This window comes from Balaenoptera physalus, assembly GCF_965194825.1.
Source record: "Balaenoptera physalus genome assembly, chromosome: 6".
Classification (NCBI taxonomy): Eukaryota; Metazoa; Chordata; class Mammalia; order Artiodactyla; family Balaenopteridae; genus Balaenoptera; species Balaenoptera physalus.
In genome coordinates this window covers 108120666-108143160 of record NC_138885.1, presented here as the reverse complement: position 1 = coordinate 108143160, position 22495 = coordinate 108120666, and the positions used below count along the sequence as shown (strand labels likewise).

The 22495-nt window shown below is 39.4% G+C and overlaps 2 protein-coding genes and 1 long non-coding RNA gene across 3 annotated transcripts in view; 2 read left to right on the top strand and 1 right to left on the bottom strand.

Moving 5' to 3' along the window:
• Window positions 1–1442: 1442 nt before the first annotated feature.
• The window catches only part of LOC309662490 (cyclin-Y-like protein 1), a gene marked incomplete at its 5' end in the record, with an annotated part of 34328 nt that continues 13275 nt past the window's right edge, over window positions 1443–22495 (bottom strand). The window contains 7 exons of the mRNA XM_082465247.1: window positions 1443–2361; window positions 3919–4081; window positions 7363–7529; window positions 11354–11473; window positions 12446–12497; window positions 14704–14739; window positions 18288–18388. Of these exons, the coding sequence (XP_082321373.1) occupies window positions 2245–2361; window positions 3919–4081; window positions 7363–7529; window positions 11354–11473; window positions 12446–12497; window positions 14704–14739; window positions 18288–18388 (756 nt within the window). The 3' untranslated portion in view covers window positions 1443–2244. The remainder of the gene's footprint in view (window positions 2362–3918; window positions 4082–7362; window positions 7530–11353; window positions 11474–12445; window positions 12498–14703; window positions 14740–18287; window positions 18389–22495) is intronic.
• LOC309662491 lies at window positions 7634–11442 on the top strand. The gene is made up of 3 exons (XR_014264733.1): window positions 7634–7691; window positions 8389–8426; window positions 11263–11442. It is a non-coding gene; the product is annotated as an uncharacterized lncRNA (long non-coding RNA).
• LOC309663048 (10 kDa heat shock protein, mitochondrial) lies at window positions 20935–21765 on the top strand. Its single transcript, XM_082466357.1, has one exon. The coding sequence runs from the start codon at window positions 21190–21192 to the stop codon at window positions 21496–21498; it is 309 nt and encodes a 102-aa protein (XP_082322483.1). The 5' UTR covers window positions 20935–21189; the 3' UTR covers window positions 21499–21765.

Genomic DNA, 22495 nt, shown 5'->3' with positions numbered 1-22495 from the left:
ATTGTAGTATTTTATATACCATAATTTATCATTTATGTCTCTGTCCCTTAAAAATGATGGAACCTGCAGCACTCAGTATAATGTGAAGCCTTGCTATAAAGAGAGAAAGTACTTCTGGCCCAGAAATGCTTTGTTTACAGGCAAAATTCCTAGGATTACATTTGAGAAGGTAGGAGGAGAAAGATTTCACATAGTTGAGAACACTTTTTTTTTTTTTTTTTTTTAATATTTCAAGTTTAGGTGACATCGTTACCAATCTCCAAAAAGACTGATTACTGGACCTCCCTGCCTTTTAAAGCCTGAGGTAAGGGTTCCTAAGGTTTATATGTTTCCTCTTACATAGAACTTGAAGTGAGACACCTACAGCCAGGTTAACACACAGGATAGAAAAGCTGTTTCGTATCACTTACTCTCCTGTCACTACTACTAGGGTCCAGTTCTTTTCAATTTATTACATGTGAATTAACACTGTTGTTCATAATTCCTTCACCAAATCTAGAAAAAAGAAACTTAGGTGATCAAGCAGGTAAGCAGCCCAGCCTTGCAAAGGACTATTTTAAAAAGAGGAGGGGAGGTATCCCCTCAAGTCTTAGTGCAATTTTAAGCTTTGATACTTGTAGAAGTATAAATGCCACAAACTTACGAAACATCATTTGAAAGTTTAATCGAATTTCTTCTAAACTCATTTAGTTTTGTAAATTTTAAACGTTAAGCGTTTATTGTTTTATTTTTTATTTTTTAAAATTTATGTATTTATTTATTTATGGCTGTGTTGGGTCTTCGTTTCTGTGCGAGGGCTTTCTCTAGTTGTGGCAAGCGGGGGCCACTCTTCATCGCGGTGCGCGGGCCTCTCATTATCGCGGCCTCTCTTGTTGCGGAGCACAGGCTCCAGACGCGCAGGCTCAGTAATTGTGGCTCACGGGCCTTCCCAAGCCAGGGCTCGAACCTGTGTCCCCAACAAGAGAGCCTGCGACAGTGAGAGGCCCGCGCACCGCGATGAAGAGTGGCCCCCGCTTGCCACAACTAGAGAAAGCCCTCACACAGAAACGACCCAACACGCCATTAAATAAATTAATTCATTTAAAAAAATAAAAAATAAAAAAATAAAAGCTTAATGTTTAAAATGTACAAAAGTAAATGAGTTTAGAAGAAATTCGATTAAAGTTTCAAGTGATGTTTTGCCAGTCTAGCATTTATACTTCTGCGACACTGTTCTGGAGTATCCAAGCACACTATATTAAAGCTTAAAATTGTTCTAAGACTTTTGGGACACCTTCTATTTCATCACCGGCTTGTTAATTACTGGACCACCATGTTGGCTGGAATTATGAAAATATCCTTTAACACAAGTACATAACAAAGAGGAAAATCATCACAAAATCAGAAGCACCATTATAGTTAACAAGAAATGCAGCACGGACCCAATAGAAGGAAATAACCTACTTTCTCTGTTTATGATCGCAAACATGCTAATATGCTAATAAGTACTGCCTGCAAAGAATTTGGATGACATGTGTTATTCAGCAGCTTTTTGGTTTAAATTGATTGCCAATAATGACTAGCAGCTTCAATGATATAGTAGGGAGGAAGAACCCTGCAAAACCTAACGATGCTACAACAGTCTGTTCCGAAGTTTGGCTTTATGAGTTGTTAGGAGTCCCATGTTTTTTTTTTGTTTTTTTTTTTGTGTTTTTTTTCTTTTTTGTTTTTTTTTGTTTTTTTTTCTTTTTTGTTTTTTTTTTGTTTTTTTGTTTTTTTTTCTTTTTTTGTTTTTTTACTTTTTTTTTTTTTGGAGTCCCATTTTTTGATGGTAATACTGCACTGATTCTAAAGGAATATGCAGCAGTATGGGACAGTGAGGTAAGAAAAACATAGAAGTTATATAGCTAGTGTCTTTAAAGTCTAAAAATTTAAACTATTAATTAAAAAACGTCACATAGCTCACAGCTATCAGATATCTGTGCGTGGATTGGGAGCAGATATCTGTGCGTGGATTGGGAGCTTTTAGCTTTGGAGTGGTTTTTGTAACTCTGTTTACAATAAAAAGGACAGAAGAGCGTGTTACATTGACGAGGTCCCGTTCTTTCCTATGAGCATAATCTTCGCTTGTCCATGAGTCTCTTGAATTCAATGTCTTTCTTTAAGGTGAAAATACTAACTTTGCTGGTTTCTGAGCAGGAGAGGTGATATTTCTCCAGTCTTTGTTTCGAGGGGTTTATGATGTTACAACCCCTCACTTCTCCCTTAAGAGAGGATGGCATTGGAGCGCCGAATACCAATGAAATGATCAGCGCTGAAAGACCTTCTCATAGCAGCTCTACACACGTCTTTGTATTTGTCGTCACACAATCTGGAAATGGCCTAGGAAAGTCAATCAGGTAGAACATAGGTATAATTAGGGGGGAAAAAAATGTTCGGACCTTAAAAAAACAAAAAAAGCATCATTGATAAGCCACACATCTCCATTCGTTTAGATAAGTTCATAGTTACTGCTACTTTGGATAGCTGATATCTACACTAACTGACAGTTCCCTAAGGTAATAACCTTTAAGGGCTATGATTAGATTGCTGGGGCAAGGGGTAACTTGCCCTAATAACTTAGAGTTACTTAAAAATTGGCTTCCTAATGATAGGCTCCTAATAGCAATATCATCTGTTACCTACACACGTGATCCTTAAACGTAATGGACATACACTTGGGCAAAATCAGTGTTTACTCAGCTATTCAACTTCTCTTCAGTTTTCATTAGTTATTACATACTCTAAGAAAATTTTAATCAGGTAGGTATGTGCTGAAGGTAGGAGAGGTCTAATGACAAGCGCTGAAAGGTGCTATTTCACTTGCACATAAATTATGGTAGAAAAACATCTTATTCTAAAGTACCACCAAGGTACCACAGAAAGTATCAATTTTAAATGTGTTCATTTCAGTTGTGAATTTTGCTGTATACCCACCAAAAATCATAAGCCATAAGTATTACGTTGTTCCATGTACGTTACCATTTATATTAAAAACTCATGTACTTTCTACATCCAGTATCTGAATCCACATTATACCTTCCAAGTATAGGTCTCTCAGGTTAGCCACGGATGCTTTGTCTAATAAACTCATGGGACTGAACTGTGATACACACACACACACACACACACACACACATACACACACACACACACACACGAACTGCAAGCTGAGTAAAAAACAGTTAAGAGGGAATTCCCTGCTGGCGCAGTGGTTAAGAATCCGCCTGCCAATGCAGGGGACACGGATTTGGGCCCTGGTCCGGGAAGATCCCACATGCCGAGGAGCAACTAAGCCCGTGCGCCACAACTACTGACCCTGCGCTCTAGAGCCCGTGCTCTGCAACAAGGGCAGCCACTGCAATGAGAAGCCTGCGCACCGCAATGAAGAGCAGCCCCCGCCCGCCGCAGCTAGAGAAAGCCCGCGTGCAGCAGCGAAGACCCAATGCAGCCATAAATAAATAAATACATTTATTTATTTATTAAAAATATCAAGACAGTAGAAATAGTCCAAAACATCAATTATTAAAAAAAAAACAGACAGTTAAGAGTGGTAAGTAGATTCTGTAGGTACATCTGATTAGGGATACAATTTTAAGAAATTATTCATGTATGGTTATATGTAAGTGTAGAGGTTCAAATGGAAAACCATTAAGAACAGATTAAATATGATTGAAAGTATTCTGAATTATGGTTACAGAAGAGACAATTTTTTTTTTTATAATGTGGGATCCCTGTATAAACCATAAAAGACACAGGAAATATGATGCCAACGGGTCAATAAGCTCTTCAAACTGTTAACAGCTTTCCATTTTCCTAATCACTGCTTAATATAATTTAGCTACAGGTGTGGCTTCGGTGGCTGACAGAAAACCCCAGTTAGTGATTTCACAGCCTTACCTCTAAGTTCTGTGCTCTTTCTTTGCTAAGAGGAGTGAATAGAACATTCAGGTTGTTGTCATCTGCTAAGGAGCGAAGGTCAAAGTAGTATTTGGCATACACACTGAAAGGAACATTAATATTAAACTGAAGTAGCTCCACGAAGTGCCTTTCCATCTCATTCCTGGGGGAGGAGGAGAAGACAAAACCAACACAGGACAATTTTAGTCAACTGGGCTATCTTCAAAAATACCATTCTGAGCTACTAGGATGGCTCTAAATACTGTTTTGAAACCAATAATGGCTACCCAGCTGGATTAATACCCTAATGTGCAAACAAGGTACAGCTATTTGTGGTCCTTTCTGCGTCCCAGCACTTTGAGTCTGGGACAAGGGGGAAGAGGTCATGGCCCTCTTATGCACTCATGCTGCTGACTCAGGGGCTCATTCTTCAGAGTTCCATTAGTGCAGCTGTACGATTCATGCTCCACACTCACTCACGAGGCCCCGCTCTAGTGATCAGTTGAAAGGAATGATGTATGCTGTTTATTAGCTCTGAAGAACTTGCAGACATTTTCACCGGGCTGATGACAGGAAGGGGCTTACTGAAGTAGAGACGAGCCAACAAAAGGAGTGGGCACATCACCACGGCAACAAATGGATCCATCGAGAGCCACTGCTATTATCTCTGAGGGGGGAAAACTCTTGAGGCAACAAGGATTCATCTCAAGTAAATAAATAAATAAGCTACATTCGATGGGAAAGGGAATCCCCCCACCCCCACCCCCACCCCGTGCATGGGGCTGTGTCAAAGGGCATAATGCAAGTTTCTGTTCACCTTAAAACCTTACTAGGGTGAGTTGTCGTCACCATGACAGGACAGGATGCACTTTTTAAGCTTAGGAAGGCAGTAAGATTATGTCTCAGCTAGACTAAACCCACTTTACGATACGACCTCTGATAGAGCAGTTGTTGCCCCCGGTGTTAGGAGAGCAGCCCAGAATGTTCAGACCTACCGCCCCTTGCCAGGACAGACTGCACACGCCCACAGAGGGCGAATTCAATGAAGTGGGAAAGTAGAGTGCTGGGAGCAGGCTTCTGCTATATGACCATATCCAGCCATTTGCTTGCCAAATGTTTAAGTAAATAAATATAAAGTTAGAGTAAATCTTACCACTTTTCACAGCAATCACTTTAGAGAGTTGATTAGATAAAAATGATAAATACCCAAACAAACATGCAAGTGGCTTATTTTACAATACATTTGGTTTCTTGGTTTTCAAGTGTTAATATTTTATCCATTGGATAAATCAACAAATGCTCCATGTTCTCCTGTATGGAGAGCAGAGTATGAGCAGAAATGAGGTTTCTCATTTGTTGAACTTTAAACCTAACTGAACCTACTTCCAAAATTAATTTCCTGTTCATACGGCCAGAAGTCTATAGAAATGTAAATCAGATAATGTTTTGATAATCAGCTAATCAGGACTTAATTTACTACAGGAATAAATGCACTTCACTATCCCTTTTATATTTTCTCCACTAATACATTTTAATTGTGTGGAAATACAGTACTTCATAGGATTAACATGTCTATTAATAGAGCTTTAATCACTGAAGAAAAGCATTATGCCTACAGAATATGCATCTTCTGTGTTTTTTGCTGTTTGTAAATGGCTAGGTGGCTGAAGAGCCTACCACTTACAGGCGCAGCAAACTGTCTGAACAGCAGCTGCTCAGTTTAACTTACTCTTTTGAAGGGAAATATATATTTAACAAGACACAGAGATGTTAGAAAGTTTTAAGGAAAAGCTGATAGACAGCAATTTTTCAATTCAGACTCAAAATGAGACCATTACAAATAGTAGTCAACAGCAGAGGGATGAAACAAATGTGTATTAAACACTTTGTTGTAATGCTTTCCAACTCCCAAAGATCATAAACAAAAGCAGCCTATTATAAACATAACTCCTGGTGATTCTCCGTTCTACACAGAAAAGCGTTGTTTAGAATTAGTTTCTTCATAGCTGGACAGTGCCGCCAATGCTCCTGGGCTCAATGTCTATGAACACCCACACGTTTCCCTGCATGTTCTCGGATGTTGTACCTGGAACCAGAGCCCCAGTCAGCTCAGCTGCAGATTCTGAGAAAATTTCAGCTGCCATCATGGCAGGGATGGTGTTCACGATTACAAATTTTCCTTCCTTCAAGGGACCAGTTCAAAGACTGATGATAGTGTTGGTCAACGTCACTTTAGTTTCTGCAACTTCCAAAAGTACTTCTATTCATTTCAAATTCATTATCTGCTGTTCCACTGTTTGCTAAGATTGCTACCAGCAATATCACCACGACCACCTGGTTTACATGATCACCAAAGTGGGCATTTTCACCAAAAGCCACTTTGACAGCTACTGACAGTCACTGGTCCCTTCTCTTAGTCACAGCTTTCCTCGCTTCAGCTGTAAATATGCACTTTGGTAATTGTGAATTATCTAGGGTAAGGGGCAAAGGTAACAAAAACAAACTCTTGCCCCTGCCTGCCATCTTGATCGGCCGCTGCTGTCCAATATAATCAAGAGGTGTCCTTTCACATTTTCCTGAATGCCACCCACAAAGACAGGTTCACTGTCAAGCGGGCACTTCGAGAGTCTGCTGGAATTACCTCTCTGGCTCATCCTGCTTCCCACCCCTGGGGCCCTTCACCAGAGCCAGATTGGAAGCCTGGCGTTTCATGCCAATGTGAGCGTGCCATCTGTGAGGAGAACCTGCCTAGTTAACTCAAGGCCCCACAAAGTGCCGCTGTGTTTGCTGAGTGCCCTGGGTGAGGCCCCAGGGATGCTTCCCGGACGACCTGAGAGGTAGGTGTTTCCTAGCTCAGCAGACTTTAGGGGAGGAGACAGGAACACAGGGATCTGAAACCTTTATATGTGGCTACCTGTACATCATAGTTTCTGTAACAACAGAACCTCAGATAAAAAGGAGAAAAAGACCAGCAAAAGCAAATACACAATGTGTGACTCAGGTTGAAATTATAACCTGTCAGTAGTCTAGAGGCCCTAAGACCTTAACAGTGGCCACTTGCTTCAAAGACCAGGCATGTGCCCCTTAAAAATGGACTGGACCTGGTAGACAGCTTTAAGAAAGCTGTCAAGTTACTTACTGTACCATGTTGCTCTGGTAGTGAGCTTGTAAAATGTTTGGCAAAAACCACCAGAAAAATAATTTCAATTTCTCAAGCAGAATATTACAACAATAACACATCAAGACCTACCAATGAATGAGGGGAAATACAAATTGTTATACTACAGCTAGATAGAAAGAAGGCTGTAATTTTATGTCTATTTCAGCTCTCTGCACAAGGTAACCTTTCTTAAAATGTAACATTTCTTAAAAATGTAAACTTTATGAGAGCAAATGAGGTATTGGAAAATGGTTAGAAAGTTCACGGTAACCTTACAAACTCACATGTCCTCAACTGTAACGTCCTTGAGGATCTGGCAGTCGTCCACATTCCATACAGCCCGATCGTCCCAAAACTCGGAGGCAAGAAGAATGGCTCCCAAAACAATTCTTTTCCAGTTAGTGGGGCAAATGTCGATCTCAGCATAAGTTAAAAGCCTTTCTAAGTAAACCTGCAAAAGTAGAGCACTGATCTTTGATTTTCGTTCAGTTTAAGTGCTGTGATAAGAATTGTTAGGAATGACAGATTTCATCTCTTTTTGACACCCCTTTTATTCCTAGGTTCTACAAAGACTTTGCTCAGCCAAGCCAAGGCCAGAGGCCAGGTCACAGTTGTAAGTCAGATATTTCTGTGAGTCTGATATTTCTACTCTGCCCGTGTGAATTTCCAACCCAATTTTGGTCACAGGAATGAAAGGACATCTCAGCAAAGGGCATTCTAAAGACACGCATTGTATTATTACCTTCCCACTTGTCAAGGGCAGCACATACAGCCCAGTGTCGACTTCAACTGTTCAGTAAATGCTTGAGTGCCTATCACGTGCAATGTTAACTACAAGACTGGTGGTGGTTGCATGGCGATTTTACATAACGCTTGAGTGTGTAAAATTCTGGTAAGACTGAGCACATCTTTACCTTCTCTTCAGAGTCAGTCACCAGTCCTTTTGTGGCATGAACTTGAAGATAAAAACTGGTGGTCAAGAGAGCCTCCCAGTGGCTGCTGCGTGGCACAGCAGGACAGGCAGTACAAAGGGGCTTTACAACTGTCAAGTATTCCCATATTTTAGTGCCTTTTGAAGGAACACACATGCATACAAAGGGTAGTCCTTTTCATAGCCCCAATTTTTCACATCTCCATTATCATTTCATTATTCATTTCTGTCTTACATAATCTGCAGCTTAGTCAATTCTTTTGGTTTTAAGGTGGGAAGACCTGCCTGTGTCTGTATCCCTGGGGCTCCTCTAAACCTGCCGGTTTGTGAGATGATTTCACGGTTTCTTTTACATGTATCAAATGTCTACCCTACAAAGAACTGGATGGAGTTAACAGCTGAGCAAAGATTAGAGAGGTAAGCTGTGATTTGTTGTTACCTCTGTAGAAGAGTGTATATGCCATTTGACAAAAAGAAAAATGTCCAGTTTGAAAGAGTCTGTTTACTCTCTGAAGGGTTATCAGATTGACAGCTCAGATTCGCCCATGCCCTCCAAACTCTACTGTGTTTTCAAACACGGGTATTGAGATTATATGTTCTTAGTGAAATTCGGCTCCCATTCCCCAAAGAACTCAGCACTCTCTAGTACCCTAAGAACGACTCTCCCCGCAAGGTTCAACTCTCTACTTTATGGGACTCATCAGAGGCACTGAAACGACACTGGCAATCTCTCAACTTCCTCTCACCTTTGTACTGGCAAACTTGGTACACGTGCTGATATTCATTTATCCCACTTGCCCTCCTGTCTCGGAGGAAGCGAGATTTCTTTCTTTTCACTGAAGCTAACTCTCCTATGAATGAAGTTGATCCCACCTCACTTCTGCAGAGCACTCTGCCCACAGTTAGTCTCCTTTTGAACAACTTCTCCCTCTCTGTCAGAGGCTTCCTCCAGTGTGAATGCTTCCATGTCCCCAGCCTGTCCCCCACTGCCCCTAGACGGCGTCCTCAGGCCTGAGGCCAGCTCCTCATCTCCCATCCTCTCCTTAACCCACTTCAGTCAGCCTCCTGCTGCTACCACTCTACAGAGACTACTCTTGCCGTGGTCACCGGTGCCTTCACACAAACAACCCAGAGCTCTTCGTCCCAGAGCTCCACTCCCCAGGCCTTCCCTCATAAATGAAAGAGCACTGCCACACGCCCAGTCGCTGAGACCAAAAACCTGCACTTGAGTGTATCCTGCTCCAATCTGTTAGGACTTCTTGTTATCTCTACCTTCACTGGTACCCTGACCGCTTTTCTGTCTGTCACTTCTGACTTGTATCGCTGCCACTGCCTAACTTCTCTGCCTCCCAACAGACTACAGTCTGTTCTCCCCAAAGCAGCCAGGAGAGCCTCTTAAATTAAGAGTACTTTATGCGCCTGCTCCAGATCTGCCAGAGGCTTCCCATCAAACAAATACCTTCTTCCCGTGGCCTGCAAGTTACGAGGCCCTGTGCGGTACGGCCTTGTCCTTCCGTGACCTCATCACCTATGCTCTTTCCCTCATTCCCCGCTCGGATCACAATGGCCACCTTGCTTTTCCTTGAACACACAGAACAAGTTCCTGTCTCAGAGCCTTGCACTTGTCCCCTCTGCCCGTAATGCCAGCGTACCTGATCTTCCTCAGTTCAGCCAGGTCCTGGGTTCAAACATTACCTCTTTAAAGAGGCTCTTCCTGAGCTTTCTAGTAAGCCCCTCTAATCACTTTATCCCTTTACCTTGCTTTCTCTTCATGGTTTTTACCACCACTTGAAATAGTCATCTTTTAAAAAACACTCATTAAAAAAAAACACTTATACTTTGCTATACACCTGAAACTAACACAACACTGTAAATCAACTGTACTCCGATAAAAAAAAAAAAAAAAAAAAAATTTACGTCTTCCACACTTGCTCCATAAAGGCGAGAACTTTATTTATCCAACTTGTTCTCTCCTCCACCCCCCACATGTAGAAAAGTGACACAGAGTAGGTATTCAGTGACATGGTATTTATGACATGAGCAACTTCTTGGTAGCATTTAGCGTTTGGACCATACTCTCCTTCTTGAACCTCTCCTGGTGTCTCTTAGGGTTCTCTGCTGGGTTTCCTACCACTGTAGCCACTCCTCTGGGGATCTGTCCCTTAAGTGCTGACAGTCTCTAGTAGGATCTATCTTCTACCCACTTTTTATTTTACATACTTTCTCTGCATTTGAACAGCTACACTTAATTCCCTCCCTCTAGCTCAGATTCATGCTCCAATCCCATATATTCAAATGATTACTAGACACTGCCATTCTGCTGTCTCGCAGGTACATCAAGCTTAACTTGGCTACAAAGAAATGCCCCTCTTCCAACCCAAATACTCTCCTTCCTGCATTTCCTAGCTCTCCATATGCAAGCACCATTCCTGCCTCTCTCAAGCATGTGCTAAGCACTCCAAGTGGCCTGTAGCGCCAAGAAAAGGCCTGTGTCTGATCCAGTACCCACTGAGGGGTCTCTTTTCAAAAGGACAAGCCTCCTGTCCTAAATTCTGCCTTGATAGGAGCAGGCAGTGAGTGGCCTAAGTATTCCTTCCCTGCAGACCACGCAGCTGACTTTCCCCCCTACAGGTTTGCTATAGGGAGGAGTAAAACAATCCCAACTACCTCTCACTTGAATATGATTTATTATTCAAATGATAAAATCTTACCATAGGAATTAGGAATGGATGACAAAAAGGTCCTTACACAGCTGTAGCTTAGCAGGCTAACTAGAGTAAAGCCTTCTGAAGTCCTACTGGCACCCTAGTCCTGGGCAACTTCACATGCAGGCAATAAGAGGACAGCAGGGATGGTTAACACCATTATCCATTATCCAAGGAACAGAGAACTGAGGGCAGTAGTTCTCAGTCAGGACACACATCAGAACTGCCTAGGCAGTGCAGTCTGGGACTCAGCTTCAAACTGCCCGGAACCTGTTTCTGCCTGTGGACCAGAGCGCTCAGTGATTGCCCCGCCCCACCACCACCACACGCGTCGTCTGTGTGTGCGTGTGTGCACTGTGCGTGCGTGTGTCCCCTCAGGTGTGGAAGGAGAAACCAGAAATCTCTCCTGCTGCCTTTAATAGCAATTGTTTTGTGATGAGAAAAGCAATGGCAACGTTTTAAATCATAATGATGATTAAAGCTCAAATGTGTATACTTTACTTTCTTTTGATAGGTTTCTCTTAATAAAGTTCTAATGATCGTTTCAGGAACCTACTTTCATTTGGGAAAAACAGGACCATACCATGTGTACAAGACAGAAATTTCTACAGATGCTTTATGAAAGAAAAAATATCTTACCAAAGTTACTACTGCACCTTCAGCAGTTAGCTGTGCGGCACTAGAAAGAGTATGAACAAATCCGTAAATGAATTTGTGTTCAGGATCATGCTCGAAGTATTCCTCTGGAATCTTTTCTCGCTGAAGGGAGAAAAAATGCAATTTAAGTATCCACGGAAGAAAAATACTTAAAAGTACCCTTAAGATAGCAGTCTTCACACTTGGGCCCACGTGCCCCTTAAAATAATTCTGATTGGGTGACATGTCTTGTAGTCTTTTAAATCTAAACAATGGGATCCTAAAATACCACAGTGATCCAGTACTCACCACCATTCATTAAAGAAAAATACAGGCACAACCGCAGAAAATTTATGTATTTCCACGTTCCTCCCCACAGAATTCTAACCAAATGTAAACTATTGGGTTGGCCAAAAAGTTCATTTGGTTTTAAGTAAAAATAAAAGACACAGTTTTCATTTTCACCAAGCATTTTATTGAACAATATATTCACTAACCAAACAAACTTTTTGGCCAACCCAATACTTTTAGGCTCAAAAGTCTTGCTGATCACCATATGTCATACTTTTCTGTAGTCAACTTTGAAAACACATTTCCAGTGTCCTGTAACCATAAGGCTCTAAGAATGTGCTGTCCTGTACAGCAGTCGCCAGCCACGTGTGGCCACAGAGCACCCGGAGAAGTGAATTTTAAAACTTTGTCATTTTAATTCGTTTAAAATGTAAACAGTTTTCTAATTTTCTTCTTAGAGGCCTTATCATATTAGGTTTATTTACAAATATTTATATTGTTTGATGCTATGGAACATCATCCTTTAAAAAGATACATTTTCTGTTACTTGGGTATGTTTACTTACCTGCTCACTATTCACACAAAGTGCAACTCGGTTCATATCCATCAACCCCTTATACAACACGCCTTCGGGAAAATGACTAGACACAACATGGCGTGGGGAAGAAGACTTAAAGGAAGATGAATTTGACTTCGAGCTGGAGGAAGTAATTTTCTTCTAGTAATTAATTTCAAAGCAAATCAGCATGAAATAAACACAACTGTATAAGAGAAAAATACCACTTCAATAAAACTGACACTTACTGTGAGTGGATGTAATCTCTCATCAAAAATATCCAAGGATCTATCTGCAACTCTATAAAATAAGAATGTGCATTTAAAAAATTAATTCAGGACTTACTATCTTAGTAAAATATCGGCTAGGAGTAGAGAGAGGGGTAGAGGAAGCTTAACCTTCAACGAAGCAAACAGTTTTATAAATTCTTCTCCTGGATTCCACCCTTAGAAAGGTTTCCTGACCTATTTTTACTCAGCACATCAAGTTCTGTGAAACCTTTTCTACAACAACCAGCCAGAGTTGCCTCTATAAGCACTGACCCTCCCTAACAGGCAATGCTAGTAAACCAATATATTTTCACCCCTCTAACCTCACACTGGAATATGCAAGAACATTTTATGAAGCAGTGGTGGTGGGCAATAAATTCTTCTCACTTCAATCAATGTGAATATGAGATTCATGGTTTTTTCCCGTTTTTTTCTCTTTAGTTCTTTATATCCTTATTGTGTATTTCTTCTTGTCTCTTTTAAATAGTTTGAGTTAAAAATGTAATTGTCTTTTTATTTTAAAAGAAACCAGGCTTTTTAATTTAAAATTTCACCACACTAATACACTGCGCTCATTTGAACAGCGGTTCTCTAAATGTGGTCTGCAGGCCTCTGGGATTCTCCCCTATCCCCTCCTTCAGGAGGCCCAAGAGGTCAAAACTGCTTTTATAAGAATACTAAGACACTACCTGCCCTTCACATTGTGTGACATTTGCTATGGATGTATAAAAGCAAAAGTGGGTAAAACTGCTGGTTTCTGAGCATGAATCAAGGCAGTGGTACCAAACTGAATTAGAAGTCATTCAATTATTCACTGCCACTTGCAGTTAAAAAATCTGCTTGAAGAACATCCTTGATAAAAGAGTAAAAATTAATAGTGTTCTTAAACCTTGGTCCTTCTTTTTAATATTCTGAATAAGTGGAAAGTATGCATTAAGCACTTTTACATACTGAAATATGGCTGTGTTAAGGAAAAGCACTTGTGACTTGGCGGTAAGTCATTTTTTTCATAGAACACCATCTTTATTTGAAACACTTTTTTCATCGAACACCATCGTTATTTGAATGTACAACTGACACAGTCATTCTTTCAAAAATGAACACAACAAAGTGAGCCTGTCACTTCAAGGAAAATAACTCTAAAGTTATTTGTTGCCAATGATAAAATTCAAGCCATCAAGCTAAAAATATCAGGAGTTTTGGAAAACTTCTACCTTCGATTGTGAACTTGACAACTTCTCAACACTTAAAAGACTTTTCTGGTAAGACTGGTGGTGATACTAACAAAAGTGAGTTTTTGACACTGTCTAAAGAAATGTGAACCAATACTTTCCAAATGACCAATGTATAATATTATAAAGTCAGGTACAGGTAAAAAGATCTACTCAGTATGCATGACAGATCAATGGGTATTAATTTAACATAGTATTTATTACAAGTTCATTGATATGATTTAGAATTCCATTTTAACTAATTTAAGAAACTAGCACATGCAGACTTTTGGTACAGTATCAAAGAATATACCAAATTATCTGAAGGCTTTAAAAATACACCTTTTTCCAACTATATATCTGCAAGCGGCTGGATCTTCTTCATATTGTTTCTTCAAAACAAATGACTGAAGACAGAATAGATATGAGAATCAGCTGTCTTCTATTGAGGAGATACTTTTCTCTCAATATTTTTTGTTGTGGAAAATAGTTATTTTTCATTAAAAAAAATGATTTATGTTGAACACTGGGGTTCCCAATCAGGGGTGATTTCGTCCCCCAGGGGACTTCTGGCCATGGCTGGAGACAGTTTTGGTTGTCGTAATGTGGAGGGAAGAAGGTGCTACTGGCATCTAGTGAGTAGAGGCCAAGGGTGCTGCTATATATCCTATAACACACAGGACGACACCCCACAACAAAGCATTATCTAGCTCAAAATTTCAGTAGTGCTAAGGCACACCCTGTTTTAATATACAATGAATTTAATTTTTTAAATTCTCAATTTCAATTTCTAATACAGTAAATTATCAATATAACCCATATAAACAAATACTCTTTGGGATGCTCAGTAACCTAAGAATTAAGGGTCCTAAGAGAAAAATAAATGATTCACTTCTATATTGTAATAAAAGCACTCTAATAATAAAAGCTTATGCCAGTAACATCTATAGTTATTACCTAACACTAAACTTGATACCTTGTAAATTAATTAGCTGGAATAACAAGATAGGTTTCAAAAGAGCTCACCTGTTCTTGATGTGGTAATATATTGCTAAGGTCATACTGTGGAGGAAAAAAAATACATTGTCATCACTGATTTTTATCATATCAGGCCTGAAGACATTTTTAAAAAGGGGTTAGCAAGGAGGGAAGACCTTCCAGAGGCCCAGTGGCCCCGAAATCCTCGAATTCAGAACAGTACCACATGGGTGCTTTCCCCCTTGTTTTAGGTTCTTCAGCTTTTAGCAAAATTAGGAGACCCAAAATGCTAGATATGCTGTTAGAAGGCATGTTTTGGTTGATTATTATAATATATAAATTATTACATATGTCCCCTGTCATTTGTCCTTCTACCCACAAAACCTTCTGTCCTGTACAAGTTATATCTATCTATACACATGCTTAAATTTAAGCCATATAGTAGTTTGTGTGTGGGGGTGTGTGTGTGTGTGTGTGGTTGTTTTGTTAGCCCCTGCATTTCAGTTGATTTAGTTCGCTATCCACCTACCCATCCGTTTTCCATTATTTCCCTAAAAGTAAATAATAAAAGTGCTCTATACCAAAATGATTTCAAATCACTTTTACATAATTATTAGAAAATTTAATAGCAAAATTTTATAGCCACAAAACTGATGATAGGTCTAGCTATCCTGAAATAAGCAGTGCTAATAAGACAGCATAATACTACACAGTATCCTATTAATGACAGGTATTTCCAAATTATTTTAAATAAAGTATTAACGAACAGATAGATACAAGTCCTTAGGTAGTCTTTTTTAAGTTACTATATTCCTAAGTTATTCACAGATGTTGTATATTAGGCAACAAAGGGGTTCTCTGGTTAAGTTATATGCTCCCCTTTGTTCTCAGTGTCTAAAATGAAACTCAAAATAATTGAGGGAAGGCAAATCTGAATTTTAGAATAGGTCTATAGAATCTTAGCACTTGTATAAAGGCCTGTAACACCGTTAGCATCAAAGATGGATACTTCTATAGTGCTTCCAAGTTTCATCTTCAAATTGATTTTAAAATCACAGCATTAGAAGTTTTATGATGGAAAGGACCACTGAACCGTAGATGACATTTAATTAAACCACCCATTTTACAGATAAGGGAACCAAGGCTTAAAACTGACTTACCTAAGGTCCCACTAATTATCAGAAGCAGTTCTCTTTCTCCTGCCCTCTAACCAAATAGTGGCTCCCAAGCTCAGCTGCACACTGGGATCATCTGAGAAGCTTTAAAAACTGCCTGGCTTCTGCTTCAAGATGTTCTGATTTAACCGGCACTGGGTATGACTTGGGCATCAGGACTGTTTTTAAAGATCCCCAGATGACTGCAGCGTGCAGCAAAGTTTAGGGATGAATGAGTTAGGGTTAAGATCGGAGAATCACTCGGGATGCTTTTGTCCATATAATCATGCTTCACATCATTCCCCATCTTGTCAACAGGTGTGTGTGCGTGGGTGAGAGAGAGACAGACAGACAGACAGACACACAGACACTGTGTCTTGGAGGCGGGGGCAGGCGGGTGGACTTTGTGCATCCAGAAACATATATCTTGAAAAGTTGCATAAGTGATTCTAATAAGGCTCACCTACCCCACTGAGAACAGCTACCCCACTGAAAACTAACCCCATGATAAACATTTTCAAAATCATTCCTAAAAGCCAATTGGCCCTATTAATTTTCTCAGTAAACCTTTATTTCACCAATAATGAATGTGATGAATGATCATTTCTAAAACTTCATGAGAGCAAATTAAAATTTACTGTACTTCCAAAAATTAGACTAGGTCGGGAAAAAAAAGGATGAAACCTTCTTGTCTGAGCAAGGTAAATCTTTTTTTTTTTTTTTAATTTTATTTAATTTTACTTAATTTGGGATGCATGGGGTCTTTGTTACTGCGCGCGGGCTTTCTCTAGTTGCCAAGAGCGGGGGCTGCTCTTTGTCGTGGTGCGCGGCCTTCTCACTGTGGTGGCTTCTCTTGTTGCACGGCACGGGCTCTAGGTGCGTGGGCTTCAGTAGTTGCACACGGGCTCAGTAGTTGTGGCTCGCGGGCTCTACGGCACAGGCTCAGTAGTTGTGGCGCACGGGTTTAATTGCTCTGCGGCATGTGGGATCTTCCCAGACCAGGGCTCGAACCTGTGTCACCTGCGTTGGCAGGCAGATTCTTAAACCACTACACCACCAGGGAAGTCCCTGAGCAAGGTTTACTTTCAAAGTACTTTTGAATTATATACTGGACATCAGACTCTTTTGAATTCAAAAGAAGCTGCGACTCTAGCCAAAGTAGAGTGGTTTTTGTACCCACAGATTCAGTGTCTTGGCTGAAGAAAAACATTGAGTGATTATGTGATAAGTGCCCAAACTCAGGACTTTAGAGATGGGGCTCAGTTTTTGCTGAAACATGACTTGACTGCAACTATTATTGTAAGCAAGAGAGGAAAGTTACATTATTATGACTGTGAACTTGCTGTCTTTAATTAAAGTAGAAGTTACTGAGAATTTAAATAGCTAAAAAAAAAGCTGGCACATTAAAAACCAATTAAAAATACAATTAGCTTATAAAATTAAGACAACAAATAAAATTAAGGATAAGGACATTAATATTTTCAAATAGCATTTCCCAAACTGTGTTCTGGAAAATCAACATTCATATCCTAAGGAGATGTTAATGTTTCGTGGACAACCGCGAGGGAGGAGGCAAGAAGCTCTGCATCCCGTTTGGTTTTTTTCTCTTAAATAAGCTTGAAAGGTTCATCATTAGGGTGTTTTGAAAGTGCATCTCCAATTGTGGACTATGAGGTGCTCCCAGAAATTAAAGAATAGTTTCCATCATCATGACACTGTTCGTGTCTCCTTAAGTATAAGCCTGACCACAGCCATGTTTCCGAAACCTCACCTCTTTTATTGTTCTCTGCTGTGAGTGATACAGTGTGTTGGAGATATATATATATAAACAAAACTTAAATGTGTCTATTAAGTTAAAACCTCAGTTGAACAAATTTCATCTACAAAGAAATTAAGCTTGAGTGTGTATTTCTTAAGACTGGTTTGATATATTCTCCCCCTCTTTGGGGGACAGGAAGGAGAAGTAAAATTTCATACAGAAAGAGTGCAGGAAAAAAAAAAAAGCACAGTGGGATAAATCTGACAAACTCCAATTAAATTTAAATGCAGATTCGCTTTGGTGCCAGCAGGGGACAAGCTGTTCCTTCTTCTAAGAGCAGCTTCCAAAGTAGTGCACGTTGTTTGAGGACTACAACTCATACAGTAATAATTGTCTCTAGAAACAGCCAATCAAAAGCACCTCTCTTTCTCACTGTGTTCAACAATGGCTTAGCAACAGAAACGCGTCAAATAAAGATTTATACTTTTTCTGGGATTTCTTATTTGCTAACTGGCTTTCCCTTCTATCATGCGCTCTAAGATTAAAATGGAAACTGAAAATTCATATTTAGGTCCTTGAAATCAATCTATAGTTGACACCAGTTTTTTAACCTGATCACTGAAAAGGACAATTCAAATGAATGAACTTATGTATGGCTAGGATGCTTTTAGCGATAAGGGGGTCTGTCACTCAGCCCTTGGCAACCTACTTGTACTCACCATTTTACTGTGGTTCTAAGATTAGGCTGGCTGACCGTGCTGTCATCTAGAAATATTGTTGAGCATGAGCTATACTTTTTAGTAAGCTGCCCTGGAGATACCTGAAGGGGAAGGGAAATAGAAGAAAATGTCACAGTAAGTTAAACCTATCAAGTGTGTGTTTTTCCTCGGTTAAAATGTCAAACGATAAAGCATTAAGATTTTTCTTACACTCCATGAACTGCCTGAGTGTGATATCATGTGCAGCTCTATGGGAAACCTCTATACTCTGACTTCCACAGACGAGCTTTGAGAAATGGGTTATAAAATGCTGCCTTGATATAGTACCTATAATCAAACCTGGCAAGCACCTATTATAAATTACCTTTATAATAATGTAAAAAGTTTAGAATAAGATTTCAGGGTTTTTTCCTTAAGCAATGAAATGCAGCTGAGATTTCCTATTTCTATTCATTTACTACAATAAAACGTAATGCTTTATATAATACCGATGTAGGAGCATTTCACTGCAGTAAATGAACACCAATAATAAATGTTCAGGAGACAGTGTGACGAAACAAACGTTTTCCAATCAGAGGCTGGGCATGCCAGGGCTGCTCTATCACTAAAAAGCTGGGGGCCATAAGTCTCTCTGGGCCTCAATTTCCTTATCTGGAGGACAAAAATGTACTGCTTAAAGATTCTCTCGCATCCAAAAAAAACGGATAAAACAACTCTGAGAATTTAACTTCTCACTTCATGTTTAAGTAAGACTGCCATGACATTACTCAAGTGAGAACCTCAGAGAATACTTGCCATTCATTTCAAAATTGTACTAATTCTGTTCTACGTGTTATTTGACACTCCTGCCTCACCCATGCTGCTCTCTGCCTGCAATGCCTTTTTCTTCCTCCTGTCCCAGCAAGCTTGACCCCATCTGCCTCTAGGATCCCTTTGCCAGCAGGCACACCACAAAACTTCTCACTTTCTGCACACTCACACATCTAATTTACCAACTGTTCCATGGTCTCAGCTGCTTGCATAGTACCACCCTCTTAAGTAAACAAGCTTCTCCAGGTTAGGAAGATTCTTCTCCTACCTCCAGCTACTGAGCACAGAATCTGGGACAAATTAGGATTCGACAAGTGTTTGAGAAATTATTTAAGATCAGTTACAACTGGAGGTAAATCTTACTAAAGGTACAAATTCGTGAGAATTTATCTACAGTGGTGTTGGATAGGTGACAAAGAACTTTTTGAGACCCTCTAGAGAATGAACTATCTTTAAAACACTTTAGAAGTATCCATTTATTTGTGAAGAGCCCATGAACACGGCAATAGTCAAATACTAAAATGGCCTAAACTATGTTAGGACAACTCTCTTCCTTAAAGTAAGGCCAATAACCAAATCCCAATCACTGAAAGCCACTGGAAGGAAGAGTAGCATTCTTTAATACCACAGAATACGAACAATTTTAAAGCTGGGTTTTGGTTTTGGTTTTTGTTTGTTTACTAATTCAGATGAGCCTTCCTTCCTCCTATTAATATAAAATAGTTTTCACCATGCTGTCACACTCTCCCATCAATGTCCTCCACAAATACATGAAAGGTGAGGCAGGGAGAAAATCTAGTTGATGCTTTTTAAAATACAGAGCATTTAAATAAAAATTGCCAGTATCCAATAATCAGAAATATCCAAATGGCATATATAAAACACCATTTTGCTTGTTTCAGATGCTTTATGCAAAGCCACTTATTCCTTATTAACAAAAAGTTCTAGATGTAACATATTTGAAACAGTATCACTATTTGGAAGACTAATTTCTCCTTCAAGCTAGAAATGTTTTAAACTAAAACTCTGATATGGTCCTTAAGCTATTTGGTTAATGTGTAATTTTAGAATCTCAAAAAACAGATACAGCATGAAAAATGAAAATTCACTCATTCAAATACTTTGATTCTAAACGAAGCAGGTTATCTTTTAAGGTCACTACTATTAGGGTATAATATGACATACACTACACGTAATAAAAGTCAATGCTGACCAAAAATCTATATATATGAGGGGAATAAAAATAGTAAGGAAATGTACCAAAATATAGACTAGTTGGTAGAGCTTTGGGTGCTATTTATCCTGTTTTCCTCTATTAAAAACTTTTTTTTCTATTATGAATGTATATTGATTTGTCTTTGGAAATATTACTGCTAAAACATTTAAAATTTTTAATTAGATGTGCTCTATAATCCTATGGGGGCTCATTTAAGTTGTATCAGCAACTTACAGTCTACTGGCTCGATCCTACAAAAGAAACACTTCCACAGGCCTACTCCTGAAACTATTCAAACTTTCCAGCATCTAGTGTTCACTAAAGGATGGCAGAATTGAAGCCTCTGAGCAAAGCCTAGATATGTTAGCTGCCAGCAGATTACTTTCCTCTCATCTTGCTTGAAAATTTAAGATAACTGTCCCTTATGATTAAAGCTTTACCATTGCTGGCTCACAACCTCAATAAACTGCACTGACACACATAAGGGTATAAAATGCAAATACAAAAAAAAAAAAAAACAAGTAGCAAAAAACACTACTGACAGTTTAATGTTCATAGGTATTATTTCAATTGGTCACTGAAGAAGAGTATTTATCTTCATTCAGCACTAAGGACAAAATACATGGACTTTTACAATCTTTATAAGGGGAAAGGTTGCTTAGTAGACTGCAGGTTTAATGGTGAAGACTAGAAAATAATCATACCTAGGAGGCTAGTAAGTAACAACCCTCAAAGCTTATCATTAAAGGTCAAGTACCTGTTGAAATCCTGCCCCCACCCAATGACTCTTCCTATTGTGCCTACTGCCTCTGATTTTAACCCATTAAAAGAATAAAGCTGGAGAGAGCGAGAGTACGAAGTGCGGCAACCCGAGTCATGGCAGGACAGGCATTTAGAAAGTTTCTTCCCCTCTTTGACCGAGTATTAGTTGAAAGAAGTGCACCCGAAGTTGTAACCAAAGGAGGCATTATGCTTCCAGAAAAATCGCAAGGAAAAGTATTGCAAGCAATGGTAGTAGCTGTTGGATCAGGCTCTAAAGGAAAGGGTGGAGAGATTCAACCAGTTAGTGTGAAAGTTGGAGATAAAGTTCTTCTCCCAGAATATGGAGGCACCAAAGTAGTTCTAGATGACAAGGATTATTTCTTATTTAGAGATGGTGACATTCTTGGAAAATATGTCGACTAAAATAAGTCACTATTGAAATGGCATCACGTGAAGCTGCCCGTTCCCCCAATGGCATCACGTGAAGCTGCCACTGAAGTTCTGAAATCTTTCATCCTGTAAATAATTTCCGTGTTTCTTTTATAATAAAGTAATGATATCCAAACTAATGATATTCATTGTCTCTGAAATTTCGTTTTCTCTGTATTGATTTAAACATTCCCAAATAAAAGTATATAAATGAAAAAAAAAAAAAAAGAGAGAGAATAAAGCTGAAGTTCACTTTTTTCTTCCCCCTTTTCACAAGTTTTGGATACGTTTATTAAGAATCAATGACTTTCACTGAAAAGTCTGTAATACTCCATCTATGTTGCACATTAATGGACAATAGGGTAGGGTGAGTGGTTTGAATAGAATTCATACTCAAGGCCTTAGTAGAAAAGTATAATATTCTAATTATAGGTATAATCAAAAATATTGTCTGAATTAATATCGTTAATTATATTGCATTAAACTTCAAACTCAGAACCTATATTCAAAGAATAAATCTAAGTTTGAGTAGACTGACCACAAATCTATTTCCTCTCCCCCTTCTTTCAGATATCATCTCATTAGAATTAAAGGCATTTTTTAAAAAAGCTATACATAAGACAGGATAAACAGCAGATGATTTTTAATGTTTGAAAGGTGAAAAGACTAGATAAAGGAGTGGTAACTGACATGGCAGAACAGAGGAAGCACAACCTTGGTACCTACAGAGGCTGACTAGGACAGGAACAAGAAAACCAGTTTGTCTTACAGAACCCAAGGCAGGCTCAGAGTTCAGAGGCGTGGTCCCCAAATCCTTGCAGTGAGGCCCATCAGTTAACGAGTTGTCCAAGTGATGCTTCCAATTAGATCTTAACAGACAGCCAAGGACCATCACACGTTTGAGGGAAGCCCCCAACAAGTAAGAGATCAAAACAGGAAGAAGGAATGGGACTTCCCTGGTGGCGCAGTGGTTAAGAATCCGCCTGCCAAT

Bases quoted from the DNA above. Each gene is read 5' to 3' on its own strand.
- LOC309663048 (XM_082466357.1), top strand. From the start codon at position 21,190: ATGGCAGGACAGGCATTTAGAAAGTTTCTTCCCCTCTTTGACCGAGTA.